This window comes from Ovis canadensis, chromosome 2 (genome assembly GCF_042477335.2).
Source record: "Ovis canadensis isolate MfBH-ARS-UI-01 breed Bighorn chromosome 2, ARS-UI_OviCan_v2, whole genome shotgun sequence".
Taxonomy (NCBI): Eukaryota; Metazoa; Chordata; class Mammalia; order Artiodactyla; family Bovidae; genus Ovis; species Ovis canadensis.
In genome coordinates, this window is record NC_091246.1 from 209244025 (window position 1) to 209263866 (window position 19842).

The 19842-nt window shown below is 37.5% G+C and overlaps 1 protein-coding gene across 1 annotated transcript in view; it reads right to left on the reverse strand.

Moving 5' to 3' along the window:
• Positions 1-19842, reverse strand: part of C2CD6 (C2 calcium dependent domain containing 6) — a 111057-nt gene that overhangs the window by 65268 nt on the left and 25947 nt on the right. Inside the window, exons 9-13 of the mRNA XM_069578033.1 lie at positions 18176-18322; positions 8962-9067; positions 5249-5315; positions 1697-1740; positions 152-445 (exon numbers count right to left, since the gene is read on the reverse strand). Of these exons, the coding sequence (XP_069434134.1) occupies positions 152-445; positions 1697-1740; positions 5249-5315; positions 8962-9067; positions 18176-18322 (658 nt within the window). The remainder of the gene's footprint in view (positions 1-151; positions 446-1696; positions 1741-5248; positions 5316-8961; positions 9068-18175; positions 18323-19842) is intronic.

Sequence of the window (19842 nt, forward strand, 5' to 3'; positions counted from 1 at the left end):
TACCTTTTGATTTTGAATCTGGGGAAACTAAGCTTGTGTTCTTTCAAGCTAAGCTTAGACTTTTGCTATGCCTCTGAATTTCTGTTGGAGATAAATCCAAGTTCCTCCTTTTTATTCTACTTGGATTCATATGGATATTTTTCAACTTTACCTCTAATGGATAGGAGTCACTTTTCAAAAGGCTTGGGTATCTATCTTTTAATTTTTCTTCTGGTAGAAAGAAGAGATTTTTCATTTTTTTCACTGGCATGGCTTCTTGTTGGTGTTCCTCTAAAGGTGGTATTTGGTTCTCCTCTGTTATTGACAGCCTAGGAATAGTGGACAGTGGAGTATCTGTTTCCTTTGATGGCATGTCAGTTTTAGGAGCAACAACACTTGAATCATCTTTACTTGACTGGTTCAAAGTTGGTAGAGTCAGGCCTTTCTTATCATCATTATCCAGTAACTGGAAAATATATCAATAAGACAAGCTACCAATTAATCATTACCAATTAAAAATATTTAAAACTAACAAAACTGGACTTAAAGTCATTTATACTTTTAGCCTTTATTATAAAAGTTACCATCGATATTTGTAAATTATTACATTCCTTAAGAGTTGAGAAATTCTCTACTTGCCTGCCGCCATGGACTACAGAGATTATCCATAAAATGATCATATTGCATTATAAAGTAGTAGTTCTCATATATTCATGTTTTATAAATCAGCAACATCTCAAAAAAGGAAAATCAAGGTGTCTGATATTTTACTGTTACTATACTATCACCAATATATCATAACAAAAGAAATTTTAATAGCAAAATAATACAAATAACAATATCATAAAAATCACAATTATATAATAAAAGAAATTTTAATAGTAAAATATTACAAGTAATAGTATCATAAAAGAAAGGATAAAAGTCTGTTAAGACAAGTAAATTTAGCTGTATGAGAAGTTCCCTATATTGCCTTTTTTGTCTCTTCTTGGACTATGGAAAACAGTGTATATTGACTCTTCAACTGGTATTTGGGGAGCCAGTGGCCCAAGAATAGAAATCATTAAATCCTATTTGTCAAGGAGTACAAAAGAACCTTTTATATTTATTGGTTTCCGTAGGGGTCCACTGGCTTTTGGAATTGATACCTTCTGTAAAATTAGCTAAAAGTAAATAATACTCGATGGACGTGAGTCTGAGTGAACTCCGGGAGATGGTGATGGACAGGGAGGCCTGGCGTGCTGCAATTCATAGGGTCGCAAAGAGTCGGACACGACTGAGCGACTGAACTGAACTGAACTGAAATATATTATAAAATATAGACTATTATTATGGAGATTGCATATTACAGGGAGTATATAGTTACAGAGAAAAAGTACAGAATGTAGTTAGGTCTGTGGCATCCATATCTGAGATATAGAACTTCATGTGTTTTTTTTTAAACTTGTTTCCCCCTGGTTTGTAAACACCTTTTGTCCCCTATAGTCATATATACTTAAAAGTGTTACAATTTAATGCTGAAACTTCCCCTTTAACAGTATAATTTAACGTAAATGAATCACATAACTGTACAAATATTGCTTATCAGAAATAACCATGAAGACTAAATAACTTCTTGAGTGCTTTTTTCCTTCCATCTATAAATATTTTCTGTTTATAAATATTTCACCTCTTTATAAACAGTAACTATTAGAAGTTCTCTTTCAAGGTTCCTTACCTCACTTGGAATAGTCTCGGCTTCCTCCTTTATAAGAGAGATACCTGTTAAGAAATTTATAGAAGTATTTTATTATATATAAAATAACATTATGGATTAATAAAACATCATTACAATTTTTCTCACCAAGAATAAGAGCAATTTAAATCAAAGCAGCTATTCAAACATAGACACTACATAGTCATAAAAACAGGCTGATGAATCTCTAGGAAGATGGAGGAGTAAATGAACAAGTATAGAGTGAAAAAGTATAATATGATAACACTTCAGATACATCAATATAAGACATTGAAACAGGCATATAATATTGGTTGTTCAGTCACTCAGTCATGTCCAACTATTTGCAAACCAATGGACTGCAGCCTGCCAGGCTTCCCAGTCCCTCACCACCTCTCAGAACTTGCTCAAACTCATGTCCATTGAGTTGGTGATGCCATCCAACCATTTCATCCTCAGTCATTTCCTTCTCCTCCTGCCTTCAATCTTTCCCAGCATCAGGGTCTTTTCTAATGAGTCAGCCCTTTGCATCACGTAGACAAAGTACTGGGGCTTCAGCTTCAGCATCAGTCCTTCCAATGAATATTTAGGACTGATTTCCTTTCAGATTGATTGGTTTGATCTCCTTGAAGAATGACACCACAGTTCAAAGTCGGAGAAGAGTTTTCTCTGACACCACAGTTCAAAAGCATCAATTCTTTTGGTGCTCAGCCTTTTGTATGGTCCAACTCTCACATCCATACATGACTAATGGAAAATCCATAGACTTGACTAGATGGATCTTTGTCAGTAAAATAATATCTCTGCTTTTTAAAATGCTGTCTAAGTACGTCATAGCTTTTCTTCCAAGGAGCAAGCGTCTTTTAATTTCAGGGCTGCAATCACCATCTGCAGTGATTTTGGAGCCCAAGAAAATAAAGTCTGACACTGTTTCCATTGTTTCCCCATCTATTTCCCATGAAGTGATGGGACTAGATGCCATTATCTTTGTTTTTTGAATGTTGAGCTTTAAGGCAACTTTTTCACTCTCCTCTTTCACTTTCATCAAGAGGCTCTTTAGTTCTTCTTTGCTTTCTTCTATGAGTGTGGTATCATCTGCATATCTGAGGTTATTGCTATTTCTCCTGGCAATCTTGATTCCAGCTCGTGCTTCATCCCGCCCAGCATTTCACATGATGTACTCTGCATAAAAGTTAAATAAGCAGGGTGACAATATACAGCCTTGATGCACTCCTTTCCCAATTTGGAACCAGTCTGTTGTTCCATGTCCAGTTCTAACTGTTGTTTCTTGACCTGCATACAAGTTTCTCAGGAGGCAGGTAAGGTGGTCTGGTGTTCCCATCTCTTTAAGAATTTTCTAAAGTTTGTTGTGATCCACACAGTCAAAGGCTTTAGCACAGTCAAGGAAGCAGAAGTAGATGTTTTCCTGGAACTCTCTTGCTTTTTCTATGATCCAATGGATGTTGGCAATTTGATCTCTGGTTCTTCTGCCTTTCTAAATCCAGCCTGAACATCTGAAAGTTCTTGGTTCATGTACTATTGAAGACTAGCTTGGAGAATTTTGAGCATTACTTTGCTAGCATGTGAAATGTGTGTAATTGTGCGGTAGTATGAACATTCTTTTGGATTGCCTTTCTTTGGGACTGGAATGAAAACTGAGTATATCTTGGTAAAAATCAAGAGGAAATAAAATAAATCCCAGATGGTTAGTGATAAGGTTGGGACTGGAAAAAGAGATTAGAATAAGGCTGTATATAACCAAAAAACTAGGACCTTTCAACAGAGGCTAACTGAAGCACTTACAAAATCTTCCTAGAAACATAAAATATTCCTAGAAATACACAGGCCTTCCCTGATGACTCAGTCAGTAAAGAGTCTGCCTGCAGTGCGGGAGACCCAGGTTCAGTTCCTGGGTTGGGAAGATTCCCCTGGAGAAGGAAATAGCAACCCACTCCAGTATTCTTGCCTGGAGAATTCCATGGACAGAGGAGCCTGGTGGGCTGCAGTCTATGGGGTCACAAAGAGTCAGACACAACTGAGTGACTAACACTTTCACTTTCACTTTAGAGATAGAAACAATACATATTTAGCAAAGCAAAAAAGTCTAAAAGGGAAAGGGATTAAATACAGAGATAAAATGGAATGCCCAAGTCTAATACAAACAGAATTTATTAAGGTCACTATTAGCTGCATGACTACTGTCAGCTCATTTTTCTGAGCCTTGGTTTTCTCACAAGTAAATCAGACTAGAGACAGTTTATCTTATAGGAATGGTACAAGTATACATAATGTGGGCAACAACGTGGCTTAAAGCTTGAGCTCTTGGATCAAACAGACAAGGTTCAAATAAATGGCTATGTGATCTCTCACTGACTTGATCTTCAGTTTTCTCATCTGTAAAAATGTGGATAAATAATAATAGCATCCTCAGTTGACTGCTGTGAGGACTGATTTATATAATCCAAGTAACATGCCTGGAACATAGTGATCAGTAAATCACTTAGCTGTAACTATAGGAAACTATTGGAATGCCAAAAGGAAAGTCACCAGAGGATCCAATGGGACCTGAAATAAACTCCTAGGATAATTGAAAAAACTTAAAGAAAAATAAAGATAGCAACCACTAGTGAGTGAGAAAGGTTAACCTCCAACATGCAACAGTGATATTAAGGAGGGAAGCTATGATTCTGCTACAACCTAAAACTTGAGTTAAAGGGCAGATTAAAGATGAAATAGCTCTGCTAGGCTGGTTGATCCTCAGAGGTTAGGAAATGAATATACCAAAGTCTGAGGTAGCTGGAGAAGTAGAATTAGATAAATAACCTGTGGCAAAAACTTATAACAATAAATCATTAATCCACATCAGCAGAATCCAAGATTTTAAAGATAGAGTATCATGCATCTATTTTTAACTTACTAAGTGAATCTTTTAATAGATTTGTCTTAAAGCTGCATGAACAGTATCTTTTATTAATTAAATATATTACTGATAATTTGTGGAGAAGGAAATGGCAATCCACTCCAATGTTCTTGCTTAGAGAGTCCCATGGACAGAGGAGCCTGGTGGGCTGCAGTCCATGGGGTCCCACAGGATCAGGCACAACTGAAGCGACTTAGCATGCACACATGCACTGATAATTTGTATGACATTCCCAGATTTAATGCTAACTTTATTTCCTGTCCAACTTTTTCCCTTTTCCCTTTCTCTTACACACACACACACACCCTCCACATAAAAGAAATCAGTAGGTCTACAGTTAACAATGTTCAACAACATACCTTTTCATAGACTATAGATAAGATTTAACTTTTTTCTTGTCCTTAAAGGAGGAAAGGAGTATCAAAAATAAAAATAATTCTTTATTGGGTCTAATTCTTTTCTTTGGAGTGTTACAAAATAAATACTATATACCAAGACTATAATGAAATGTATTTTTATTCCCTAGCAAAAAATGAAATCTACTTAAAGCAGATTACTGGTTTTCTTTTTTGTGATATAACCACCCTGTTTTAATTATCTTAATAATAAATACAAAAGTAAATTAGTTATATAACCTGATGTTACAGTATCTGTAGGTCTCTCTTCCAATTGGCTTTCTAGTATCTCATTGATATTACTTTCCTAGAAGGAAAAAAAAAAAAAGGAAACATATTGGAGAAATGTTTAAAGAGCTAAAACATTTTTCTCTGCCTTCATAACTTCTTTTAACACTTAAAAAATTATAGAAGACAAGAAGACTATGGGTTTGTGAGAAAAGCAAACAGTACTATGTTAAATAGTACTGTTTAAATAGTACTAACACCCTGGCTAGGAGTTGATGTTCCAGGGAGAGGAGAGCCAAGAATTGATAGGGTTTCTGAATGCTGAATGCATGAGAGAAAAAGATTACAAGATAAATGACATTATGTTTAATTTCAGGGGGTGTGAGAGGATATCCCCAGGAAATAGATCAGTTGTTTACTGGAATTCATTATAGTCTATCAACTGCAAAGTGCTATGGATCTTTAAAAAATTTTAAGGAGACTTATAAAGTGGAGTGACCACTGGCTCTAATAAAATACTGACTTTTCAATGAGAACCCAAAGTCCAAAGTCCCTTAACCGAAAAGTCTCCCAATTTCCCTAAAATGCAAATTCTGTATTAGCAAATGCTAACTGATTCATCTTATAGCACAATCCTGCCCAATTATCTCAGAGGCTTTGAAAAACATGAATATGTTTTAAAAAATATGTTTAATTACCATTTCAAGGCTGTGATTTTGGTTAACATTTTCTTTATTCACTGAAATCCCCATGAATCCTTTACAGCCAGATCAAAATGTATATATTAGATTGTACTTCTAAATATTAAGCCTTACTTATCTATCTGATAAGGGTCTAGTATCCAAAATGTATAAATAACTCTTACAGCTCAACAATAGAAATACAAATAGCTAAATTTAAAAAATAACCAAAAATATAAATAAAAATTTATTCAGAGAAGATATACAAATGACCAGTATTCACATGAAAAGTTGTTCTCATCATGGATCATTAAAGAAATACAAATGAAAACTACAATAAGATACTACTTCAAACCCACCAGGATGGCTATAATTTAAAAAAAAAAAAATAACAAGTTTTGTAGAAGACATGGACCCCTCATACATTGCTGGTTAAATGTAAAATTATGAAGCTGCTGTGGAAAAGTTTGTCAGTTTCTGAAAAAGTTAAACAGAATTATGATACGATTTAGCAATTGCACTCTTAAGTATATACACAAAAGAATCAAAAGCATACATTTACACAAAAAGCTGCACATGACTGTTCATAGCAGCATTATACATAATAGCTAAAAAGTGAAAACAACCAAATGTCCATTAACTAATGAGTGGGTAAAAAATGAGGTATATCCATACAATGAAATATTTGGCAATGAAATGAAGTATTAATACATGCTACAATAGGAATAAAACTTGAAAACACTATACTAAGTGAATGAAGTAAGTCACAAAGGACCGTATATTGTATGGTTCCATTTGTATGAAATATCTACAACAAGCAAATCTATACAGACATAAAGTACATCAGTTACTGTTAGGGCTGGTGGGGCATGGAGGGTTTGGAGGTTATAGGCCAAGAGGTATGGGGTTTCTTTTAGGGGTAATAGTAATACCCTCAAATTTATTACAACAATGGATGTACAACTGTATGAATATACTTAGTGTCACTGAATTGTACACTTAAAATGGGTGAATGGTATAGTATCTGAATTATATCTCAACAAAGCTGTTAAAAACTAAACCTTATAAGTAATCAATATTTACTGAATGTCACACTATCAGAATATGAAAGTATAGAAACTATGCTCAAAATCCTTTAAGCTAGGCTGCAGCAGTGTGTGAACTGAGAACTTCCAGATGTAAAAGCTGGATCCAGAGATCAAATTGCCAACATACACTGCTGCTAAGTCACTTCAGTCGTGTCCGACTCTGTGCAACCCCATAGATGGCAGTCCACCAGGCTCTCCTGTCTCTGGGATTCTCTAGGCAAGAACACCAAGAGTGGGTTGCCATTTCCTTCTCCAGCGCATGAAAGTGAAAAGAGAAAGTCACTCAGTTGTGTCCGACTCTTAGCGACCCCATGGACTGCAGCCTACCAGGCTCCTCTGTCCATGGGATTTTCCAGGCAAGAGGACTGGAGTGGGGTGCCACTGCCTTCTCCGCAACATACACTAGACAATAGAAAAAATAAGAGAATTCTAAAGAAAAACATCTGCTCCATTGACTGTGCTAAAGCCTTTGACTGCATGGATTACAACAAACTGTGGAATATTCTTAAAGAGATGGGAATACTAGACCACATTACCTGCCTCCTAAGAAACCTGTATGCAGGTCAAGAGGCAACAGTTGGTATTGGACATAGAATAATGGACTGGTTCCAAATTGGGACAGAAGTACGTCAAGGCTATATATTGTCACCCTGCTTATTTAATTTATATGCACAGTACATCATGTGAAATGCTGGGCTGGATGAAGCACAAGCTGGAATCAAGATTGCCAGGAGAAATATCAATAACCTCAGATATGCAGATGACACCACCCTTATGGCAGAAAGTGAAGAGCTTCTTGATGAAAGTGAAAGAGGAGAGAGAAAAAGCTGGCTTAAAACTCAACATTCAAAAAACAAAGATCATGGCATCTGGTCCCATCACTTCATGGCAAACAGATGGGGAAACAATGGAAACAATGAGAGACTTTATTTTCTTGGGTTTCAAAATCACTGCAGATGGTAACTGCAGCCATGAAATTAAAAGATGCTTGCTCCTTGGAAGAAAAGCTATATCTACATCTAGACAGCATATTAAAAAGCATATTAAAAAAGAAGAAACATTACTTTGCCAACCAAGGTCTATATAGTCAAAGCTATGGTTTTTCCCAGTAGTCATGCATGGGTGTAAGAGCTGGACCACAAAGAAAGCTGAGTACCAAAGAAGTGATGCTTTTGAATTGTGGTGATGAAGAAAACTTTTGAGAGTCCCTTGGACAGCAAGGAGATCAACCCAGTCAATCCTAAAAGAAATCAACCCTGAATATTCATTGGAAGGATTGATGCTGAAGCTGAAGCTCCAACACTTTGGCCACCTCACGCAAAGAACCCACTCATTGGAAAAAATCCTGATGCTGGGAATGACTGAGGGCAGGAGGAGAAGGGGATGACAGAGGATGAAAAGGTTGGATGGCATCACTGATTTACTGAACAAGAGTTTGAGCAAACTCTGGGAGAAGGATGGGGAAGCCTGATGTGCTGCAGTTCATGGAGTTGTAAACAGTCAGACATAGCAACTGAACAACAAAAAGAGAGGGAAAAATAAGCAGTGTCTGATCATTATTTATTTAATTGGAGAAGAATTACTTTACAATATTGTGATGGTTTTACATCAATATGAATCAGCCATGGTATACTTGTGCCCCGCCATTCTGAACTCCCCTCCTACCTCCCTCCCTACACTATCCCTCGATGTTGTCACAGAGCACTGGCTTCGGGTGCCCTGCTTCATGCACTAGTTTTCTGTTTTACATATAGTAATGTATGTGTCTCAGTGCTCTTCCATCAAGTCATCTCTCCCTCTCCTCCTCCCACTGAGTCCAAAGTCTGTTCTTTCCATCTGTGAGTACAGGGCAGTAAAGGAGACACAGACATAAAGAACAGGCTTTTGATCATTATTTTTAACTATCATAATTTTAAAATAAAACTCTATATATGAAACAATGCAGTGTGTTAATTACCTTAGGTTCCTTATGTTCTAATCCTGGGGTAAGAAGTCCTTCTAAATAGCTAGCTTTTTCTGCCCATGTACTTAGATGTCTATATTCTTTTTTCATTTTTTCCAGCCTAAAGAAAGAATCAGTCACAGACTTAAAAAGTGACAGAAGAATATATATGGTATGAATCAAAGAACAACATATACAGTATGATACATTTATATAAAGTTCTTAAAGAAAAAATCAACAATATATTGTTTAAGGATACAAAGGAAAAAGAATGATTACAATAAAATTCAGAGTAGTAGTTTCCTGGAGAGGGATGTAATCATATAAGGGCATATAAAACACATTATAATATTGGTAATGTTGTATTTCTTAACCCTATATTGTAAATATCTAGGCAATGGTCTTATTATTTTTAAGTTATACACATATATTTTAGAAATTATTCTATATATATGTTTCATTATGTAACCAAGATATACATATTTTTTAAATTATTCAGTACATATATATATTCAGTATTAAAATAAATAAAAAGACAAGAATTTTGTTCCTAATCCAAGAAATTTATAATTGTCAAGAATTAAATGGAAAAGAGGAAATGTTTCTCAATTTTTCATGAGGACACTGATCTTGATAATAAAGCATAACAAGGACATTACAAAAAAGGAAAATTAGTTTAATTTCACTCACAAACATAGATGCAAATCTTACAAATAAAATACAATTTTAGTACAAAAAAATCTAGTGGTATAAGGAAAAGATAATATACCATTAACAAGGTGGCTTTATTCCAGGAATATAGGGATATTTTGACATTAACAATAAAACATATAATTTACATACAATTTAGCTGATTAAAAGAGAAAAATAATTTGACAAAATCCCATGGCCATTTATGATTAAAATAAAAAACTCACAGAAAACAAAGAAGAGAAGGAATAATTTACTTTATTTGGTATAAGACATCAGAAAAAAAAACTACATAAATAATGTGTTTGGCTTTTTAATGCTATGAGCTTTGCCATGAAAGATCCTAAACAAAATAAAGATATCCACTATTTATAACAGACATTAACTGGAGCTTCTAGCCAGCACAGAATGACAAGAAAACAAAGTTACGGATTAAGGATTGGGAACAAAGAAACAGCTGTTATTACTTACAGATGATTGTTTAAATAAATCCCCCCAAATGATACCACAGTAAAGTATTATGAATATAAAAGTTTTATAAAACAAGGAAAATTCCAAGATGGTGATAGAAGCAGTGACAGTATAGTTTTTGAATCTTCCCAAATATCTACATAAAAACTCACAGTATCTGGACAGCATACCCCAAAACTTACAGGCAACATTTACAACAAAATCATGTGACAAGGTTTTCCTATTAACCCCATACACATAAGACTTCCATGGTATCAGTGAATATCTGGGAGAAAGCAACGGGTATAACAGGGGCATCTGATGAACGTGAGAATAAGTCATCCCCAAACAGCCAACAGGCAGTCACAAGAAAGCCCAGCCAGCCAGTTTGAGAATAGCAGTTGAAACTGGGAGGGTTTTGCTCATTCCGTTAGTGGATGAGTACAAAGGATTCATGATAAGAACTAAGAGGACTGGAGTAGTCTAACCACTGAGAATAATCAAAACTGACCACCCAGGTCACTGCTTTGAGACAGGGCTTGCAGAAACCTGGGTTTCCTACAATGTAGGCACATTCTTTAGCATCTGAACCACCAGGGAAGCCCCACTGTATTTTTAAACACCAAATAAAAACTTCAGAAGTGGGAGCTCTGTGAAACTAGAAGAGTTTTTTAAACCAAGTCTTCTACAAAAAATTCATGAAAATAATTTCATATAAGACAAGCAATAGAGAATTATCAGGGCCGAAGTTTTGGGTTGACCAAAGGGTTTGTTCATTTTTTCCCATAAGATGGCTCAAGCAGCACTTAGTGGTTCAGTTCAGTTCAGTTCAGTCACTCAGTCATGTCTGACTCTTTGCGACCCCATGAATTGCAGCACGCCAGGCCTCCCTGTCCATCACCAACTCCCGGAGTTCACTCAAACTCACGTCCATCGAGTCTGTGATGCCAACCAGCCATCTTATCCTCTGACGTCCCCTTCTCCTCCTGCCCCCAATCCCTCCTAGCATCAGAGTCTTTTCCAATGAGTCAACTCTTTGCATGAGGTGGCCAAAGTACTGGAGTTTCAGCTTTAGCATCAATCCTTCCAAAGAACACCCAGGGTTGATCTCCTTCAGAATGGACTGGTTGGATCTCCTTGCAGTCCAAGGGACTCTCAAGAGTCTTCTCCAACACCACAGTTCAAAAGCATCAATTCTTCGATGCTCAGCTTTCTTCACAGTCCAACTCTCACATCCATACATGACCACTGGAAAAACCATAGCCTTGACTAGACGGGCCTTTGTTGGCAAAGTAGTGTCTCTGCTTTTCAATATGCTATCTAGGTTGGTTATAACTTTTCTTCCAAGGAGTAAGCATCTTTTAATTTCTTGGCTGCAATCACCATCTGCTGTGATTTTGGAGCGCCCCAAAATAAATTCTGACACTGTTTCCACTGTTTCCCCATCTATTTCCCATGAAGTGACAGGACCAGATGCCATGATCTTAGTTTTCTAAATGTTGAGCTTTAAGCCAACTTCTTCACTCTCCTCTTTTACTTTCATCAAGAGGCTTTTTAGTTCCTCTTCACTTTCTGCCATAAGGGTGGTGTCATCTGCCTATCTGAGGTTATTGATATTTCTCCCAGCAATCTTGATTCCAGCTGTGCTTCTTCCAGGCCAGCGTTTCTCATGATGTACTCTGCATAGAAGTTAAATAAGCAGGATGACAATATACAGCCTTGATGTACTCCTTTTCCTGTTTGGAAGCAGTCTGTTGTTCCATGTCCTGTTCTAACTGTTGCTTCCTGACCTGCATATAGGTTTCTCAAGAGGCAGGTCAGGTGGTCTGGTATTCCCACCTCTTTCAGAATTTTCCACAGTTTATTGTGATCCACACAGTCAAAGGCTTTGGTTACCTTCACTCAAAACAATTTTGTTAGACTGTATTGTGACAGTTGCTAAATAAGTATGCATTTAAACAATGATCAAAATTGGTGAACTTTTGTGTACCCACTTTAATATTGAGGACAGAAGAAAAGAAGCAACATTTTCAGCATATTCTGCTTCATTATTTCAAGAAAGGTAAAAACACAACAGAAACACAAAGATTTGTGCAGTATATGGAGAAGGTGCTATGACTGATTGAACATGTCAAAAGCAGTTTGAGAAACTTTGTGCTAGAGATTTCTTGCCAATGATGCGCCACAGTTGGGTAGACAAGTTGGAGTAGATAGTAATCAAATCAAGACATAAATTAATCAATATTATATCATGTGGGAGGTAGCTGACATACTCAAAACATCAAAATCAAGCATTGAAAATCCACACGTTTGGTTATGTTAATCATTTTGATGTTTGGATTCCACATAAGTTAAGTGAAAAAATCCTAGACTGTATTTCCACACACAATTCCCTACTTAAAACACATCAAAAATATTCCATTTTTAAAACAAACTGTGATGGGCAATGAAAAGTCAATACTGCATAATAATATGGAATAGAAAAAAGATCATGGGGCAAGCAAAATGAACCACCACCAACCAACCACCAAAGGCCAGTCTTCATTCAAAGAAGGTGATTTTTTGTATATGGTGGGTTTGGAAGGAAGTTCCCTATTATGAGCTCCTTTTGGAAAACCAAATGATGAATTTTAATAAGTACCTCTCCAATTAGATCAACTGATGGCAGCACTCAACAGAAAGCATTTAGAATTAATCAACAGAACCACATAATCTTCCATCAGGATAATGCAAGACCACATGTTTCTTTGATGACAAGGAAAAAACTGTCACGGCTTGGCTGAGAAGTTCTGGTTCATCCTCTGTATTCACCAAACATCGCACCTTCGAATGTCCATTTATTTCAGTTTACAAAATTCTCTTAATGGAAAAAACTTCAATTCCTTAGAAGACTGTAAAAGGCATCTGGAACAGTTCTTTGCTCAAAAAGATAAAAGAGTTGGGAAGATGGAATTATGAAGTCGTCTAAAAAATTGGAGAAGGTAGTAGAACAAAATGGTGAATACATTGTTCAATAAACTTCTTGGTAAAAATGAAAAATATGTCTCTTATTTTTTACATTAAAAAAAAAACAAAGGAATTTTTTGGCCAATCCAATAGTTATAAGAAGAAGATAATACAGAGCAAAATAACATTCTTAGATTGCCGAAATACACAAGAAAGATATCACAAATCTGGGAGTCAGTGAGCAGAGGGGGACCCATTCTTCTAGAAAGAAGGGGGTTGGGTGGTACTGCCATTCCAGAGAAGACAGAGCAACAGCCATCCATGTCACCGGAATCCAAATAAGCTGAGGTTCAGCAGGTGGAGCTCAGGGAGCTACTCTGAGTGGAGAAGCTGTTATGATGATCTAGGTGTGTTTTACTAAGCAAAGAATTGAAGAAATTTGTGCATTTCTATTCAAGATGGTGAAAAAGCCTCTGAACTCATTCATCCCCTCCCAAAGATGCACCTAATCTATAGCTGTGCAAGAAAGAAATCCAGAAATAGAAATCCTGCTGAAAGAAATCTAGAAATAGCTGAGCAACTCTGAAACACTGGACAAATGAAAGAAAACTCACAACAAAATGGGTAAGAGAGGCTGAGACACTTTCATCATAAACCTAACCCTGACATAATGCCATACAATTGGGAAGGAATCTACTTGAGGACAGAAAAGTTTGGACTCTACATCTAGTGCTCCAAGTTCAAGACTGTCACTTTAAAGACAGGCCCTGAAAACACCTTGCTAGGTCACACCTTGTGACCAGGAGACACACAAGGTTAAAAAATAAATAAATAGTTCTTAATGGGTTCACTAAGGGTTTGCCATACCTGTTTGCCCAAGGCTCAGCACAGTATAGGCAAATTGGTACATCTCCCAGTCCGTCCCCAAAAAAAGCCTACTTGAATTCTGTAAAAGCTGCTGCTTGAGGGTCAGGCCTCTAATTTAGTATGCTTCTAGGAGAAGGCAATGGCACCCCAATCCAGTACTCTTGCCTGGAAAATCCCATGGGTGGTGGAGCCTGGTAGGCTGCAGTCCATGGGGTCGCTAAGAATCGGACACGACTGAGCGACTTCACTTTGACTTTTCACTTTCATGCACTGGAGAAGGAAATGGCACCCCACTCCAGTACTCTTGCCTGGAGAATCCCAGGGACGGGGGAGCCTGGTGGGCTTACATCTATGGGGTCGCACAGAGTCGGACATGACTGAAGCGACTTAGCAGCAGCAGCAGGAAAGCAGGGAAGTCAGTAGACTCCATAGCTCCCTTCTCTCCTAGCCTGACCCAGATCACCAGTGTCTCCAAGGAAAGAGCTTGTACACACAACCGGCATCCCAGATTTTGTGGCTGCCATCGGAGGCACAGGTCCCCGGATTGCCTGACGTCATAGTCAACAGGGTTTGCATTTTCCGGTCCACAGGACTACAGCACACAAAGAAGTTCTTAATGGGTACAAGAGCTACCAACCCTGTGCATATACACACAGACCCAGCACAGAGAGAACAGGAAAAAAAAGTCTTACCAGTTTCTCCTTGGAAGGGTTCTAACTACATACTTTTCCAGCATCTACCTGGGGGTTCAGCCTTCCAATCAGCTTGAATGTAGGTGCTGACTGAAGTCCTCCCGTTTGGGACACTGACAAGTCTTGACACACCCTCAAGTCTTGGGAGGGTCACTAAAAACAAAGAAGGTGACTGGGATAGTCACAAAGGTGTGAAGGACAACCAAGAACTTGGACTAGGCTGATAATAAGGTTCATTTCCTACATGAGCCCACAATACCAAAACTAACAGAGGTGGTTGTTTTATCTAATGTTCAGGAACCAATATGGAGAGTTAGGAAAATGAAGTAAGAGAGGAGTAAGTCCTAAACAAAATAATAAAACTCCAGAAACATAAGTTCCAAACAAAAGAACAAGATAAAACTCTAGAAACAGACATAAATGACACAGAGATAAGTGACTTGCCTGATAAAGAAATCAAAATAATGCTCATAAAGATGTTCATCAAGGTCAGAAGAAAAATGCATGAACAAAGTGAGAATTTCACATAGAAGCAGAAAATACTAGAAAGTATCAAACAGAAATCACAGAGCTGAAGAATACAATAACTGAACAAAAATTCAACAGAGAGATTAAGAACAAACCAGATGATTCAGAAGAAAGGGTCAGGGAATGTGAAGACAATGTAATGAAATTCATCCAATCAGAGAAGCAGAAAAGAATGAAAAAGAGAGACGATAGCTTAAGGAACTTACAATAAACCATCAAGTAGACCAATATATTTATTACAGGGGAACTAGAAGGAGAGAGAAAGAAAGGGACAGATGCTTACTCAAAGAAATAATAACTGAAAACTTCCCCAACCAGAGGAAAGAGACACCAGATCAAGGAAGTCCAGACGGTTCCAAATAAAAGTAATTCAAATAACTCACACTGAGACACATTAAAATTAAATTGCTAAAAATGAAAGACAAGGAGAGAATCTTAAAAGCAGCAAGAGAAAAACAACTTGCTATGTACAAAAAAGCCACCATAAGACTATGAACAAATCTTTTAGCAGAAACTTTGTAGGCCAGAAGAAAGTGGCAATCTTACACCCAAAGTGCTAAAAGAATAAAATGGACAACTAAATAAATCAGCCAAAGACCATAACAAGAGACAAAAATGTCATGTTTACTAACAAGACATTGTAAATCAGTTCAGTTCAGTCACTCATTCATGTCCAACTCTTTGCAACCCCATGAACCGCAGCATGCCAGCCCTCCCTGTCCATCACCAACTGCTGGAGTCTACCCAAACCCACATCCATTGAGTCGGTGATGCCATCCAACCATCTCATCCTCCGTCGTCACCCTCTCCTCCTGCCCTCAGTCTTTCCCAGCATCAGGGTCTTTTCCAATGAGTCAGCTCTTCGCATCAGGTGGCCAAAGTATTGGAGTTTCAGCTTCAACATCACTCCTTCCAATGAACATCCAGGACTGATCTCCTTTAGGAGGGACTGGTTGGATCTCCTTGCAGTCCAAGGGACTCCCAAGAGTCTTCTCCAACACCACAGTTCAAAAGCATCAATTCAACGGCACTTAGCTTTCTTTACAGTCCAACTCTCACATCCATACACGACTACTGGAAAAACCATAGCCTTGACTAGATGGACCTTTGTTGACAATCAATTTACAATTGTAAATCAACCATATTCCAATAAAAATTATAAATAAATAAACTTTATGGAGGGCTTCCCAGATGGCATAAGTGGTAAAGAATCCACCTACATGCAGGAGACATAAGAGATGCGAGTTTGATCCCTGAGTGGGGAAGAACCCCTGGCAACTCACTCCAATATTTCTGCCTTCAGAATCCCATGGACAGATGGGCTTGGAAGGCTGCAGTCCATAGGTTTGGAGAGTCAGACACAACTGAAGCAATCGAGCACACATGCACAAACATTACTAAAAGAATAAAACATATGACTAGGGGGAAAAGGGGTTTCTTGATGACTCAACTCAATGTTTGTGAATTAATCTATAAGTCCAGTAAGCTATGCATACACATAAACACTATTTTTAAAATATTCAAGAGTTCTATTTCTGGCAATGATAGAATAGGTTATTTCAGACAAACCATCACACTGGACAACTGAAAAAAACTGGACAAAATATTTAAAAATTTTTTGTTTGGAAGCATTAGTCAGTTATAAAGGCAGCAAGGATTTTCAGAGCCAAAATTGCAGACAGAAAAGAAGTCTGGAGACTTTGAGCCCATAATTTGGAGCCATTTTCCTTCAAGTATTTGTGGTGATGAAGAGTTCAGAGCTCTGAGATAAATATGTAAGAATGAGGGAAAACCAGAGTTCAGACCCTGCTAAGGATGAGAAGCCATGGTAAACACCTAGATTTTCAGTTGGGACCCTAAAGGGTTCTTCCCCAAGAATAAATGCCTCCTTAAATAGTGTACCCTGGTTGCCTCACACTAGTGTCACTCTTTTTTTTTTTTTAATTAGAGGAAAATTGCTTTACAATGCTGTGTTGATTTCTGCCATACAACGACACAAATCAGCCATAATTACACATATATCTGCTCCTTCTTGAGCCTCCCTCCCCTCTCCCTATCCAACCACTCTAGGTGATCACAGAGTGCCAGGCTGGGCTCTCTGTGCTTTATAGCAACTTCTCACCAGCTATCTATAGTAAACCATAAAAAGACTAATGTTCTTTTGTACTTTCTCCCTTATAATGAATTCTCACCCCTTTTCTTCCCATGTCAATGACTTTCTACCACAAACCCTTAAAAGGAATGAAAGCCCAAATCACTTCATTCTCAACTGAATTAAGATGATCTAGGATTGCTTAGTGTTCCTAGGCTAGTTGGCAACCAGATGCAAATGTATTTATATATTATCTGTAAAAAATATATAATCAAGATCCTCAAAGTAGTTCTACAGATTTTCAAATAGAATCTTTGGCACTTGATAAAAACAACTAGACATGTGAGAACAGAAAATATGACTAAAAACTATGAGAAGATAAACCAACAACAGAAACAGACTTTTAGGAAATCCAAATAATCAAGTTATCAGGGATGAACTTGGAAATAACAATGATTATTATGTTCAAATAACTAAAAGATAAGATTGAGGATTTTGGCAGAAAAGTGGCACTATGAAATAAATTATGAAAATTCCATAACTGAAAAGGAAATAACTGAAATTAAGAATTCAGTTGGCTTAACAACAGATAAAGAACACAGATTCAATGATTATAAGATAATCAGAAGAAATATCTAAAGCATAGAGAAAGAAAGATAGGAAATGTAGAAAAGACCATAAGAGATCTATAAAATATATTGTTGAGTGAAGAGGCAGAGCAAATATTGTACTTTCTCCCTTATAATGAATTCTCACCCCTTTTCTTCCCATGTCAATGACTTTTTACCACAAACCCTTAAATATGCTAAAGCAAAACTCTGGAATAACCTCTGGGCATATGAAATATCACCATGATGAAGTTTTCTGGACCAATAGCAAGCCCATGTCTCAAAGGAAAAAATTAATATATACATAACACATAAATCAGATGAAAATTTTGTTTTGTTATGGTCTGGTTTTTTACCTTTCGCGGGGTTGTTGCTGAAGTTTTTCAAGTTGCACGACAGCTGGCTGGTTGGACTGGGATGCGGTAGTTGGCGCCCCAACAGTAACATTCAGGTCTGGGGATAAGAATGCTGGATATGCTATTGGCTGTGGTATAATAACATTTCTGGAAAATGGTAATAAAATTAAATATCAAAATTATACAAAAGTACTCTTCTAAAATAAATGTTAGCTACTACTTTTGAATCATTCTCTGTTTTAAACTGTAAGCTCACATATCCACATTGGACCGGTGGAGAACAGAGCTAGGAAAGAGGAAGTCAGAAATACTGAGAGAGTGGCCTTTTGAGTACTCCTACTACTAAGATTTTGGAGAAGGCAATGGCATCCCACTCCAGTATTCTTGCCTGGAAAATCCCATGGATGGAGGAGCCTGGTTGGCTGCAGTCCTTGGGGTCGCCAAGAGTCGGACATGACTGAGCAACTTCATTTTCACTTTTCACTTTCATGCATTGGAGAAGGAAATGGTAACCCACTCCAGTATTCTTGCCTGGAGAATCCTAGGAATGGGAGAACCTGGTGGGCTGCCATCTATGGGGTCGCACAGAGTCAGATACGACTGAAGCGACTTAGCAGCAGCAGCAGCAACAGCAGCAACTACTAAGATTATGGATAGCAATGATGAGAAAGGAGAGAAGGATCTGAAGTTCTAAGGAGATGTACAAAGTATTTGAGCCCAGATTTCTCTCCTTATCTCTAGGTTCAAATCTTTATGCCATGGCCCAGTCAAGTGGACACAAAAATTAACCATCACAAGTTCATCCCCTTGTCAACTTGGCACCCATAAACATCTCCTTACAGCATGCTTTATTTACAAATGAGAAAATAAAAAGGTCATAATTCACCTTACATGATACAACTCTCCTTCATACATATAGCCAAAAACTCTAGCTCCTTCCCTGTAAGAGGACATAAAGTCCTTGGGTGATGTTTACTCTCTGCTTAATATCCTGAAACTTAAATAACTATGACATAAGGTTAACAATACTTAAGTATTATGATATAAAGTGAATACATGTTATGTTACATGATAAGGAAATGAGAGAATAATAAATAAATATATTTACATAAATTTTCTTCCCAGGTTACTGAGTAAATTGGCCAGAGCAGCATACCCAAAGGAATATGTTGTCTCCAAAACTCAAGAATCCCAATAGGTGGTATGTCTCTTTTTTGGTTGTAGGAGAGCCCAGACACAATAACTTACCCTTCACCTCAGCAGGAATATCTTAACAAGCCACATGTCTGGATCCCTAAAATTTCGCTTTAGTAGTAAAAATGTGTCCGAGTTGCTCAATAGTGTTCAACTCTTTGCAACCCCATGGACTTGTAGCCCACCAGGCTCCTCTGTCCACGGAATTCTCCAGCCAAGATTACTGGAGTGGGTAGCCACACCCTTCTCCAGGGGATCTTTCCAACCCACAGACTGAACCCAGGTCTCCTGCATCACAGGTAGATTTTTTTAGCATCTGAGCCACCAGGGAGCTAGAAAGTCTTCAAATTTTATCAGACTTACATTGAGGTAGAAAGCCCTCAAATTTGATTAACATTTCCCATCTTCTGATATGCAAATATCTTACCAATAGGTCTACAGTAGTGCTGCTCACTAGGTCAAATCAGCATGTC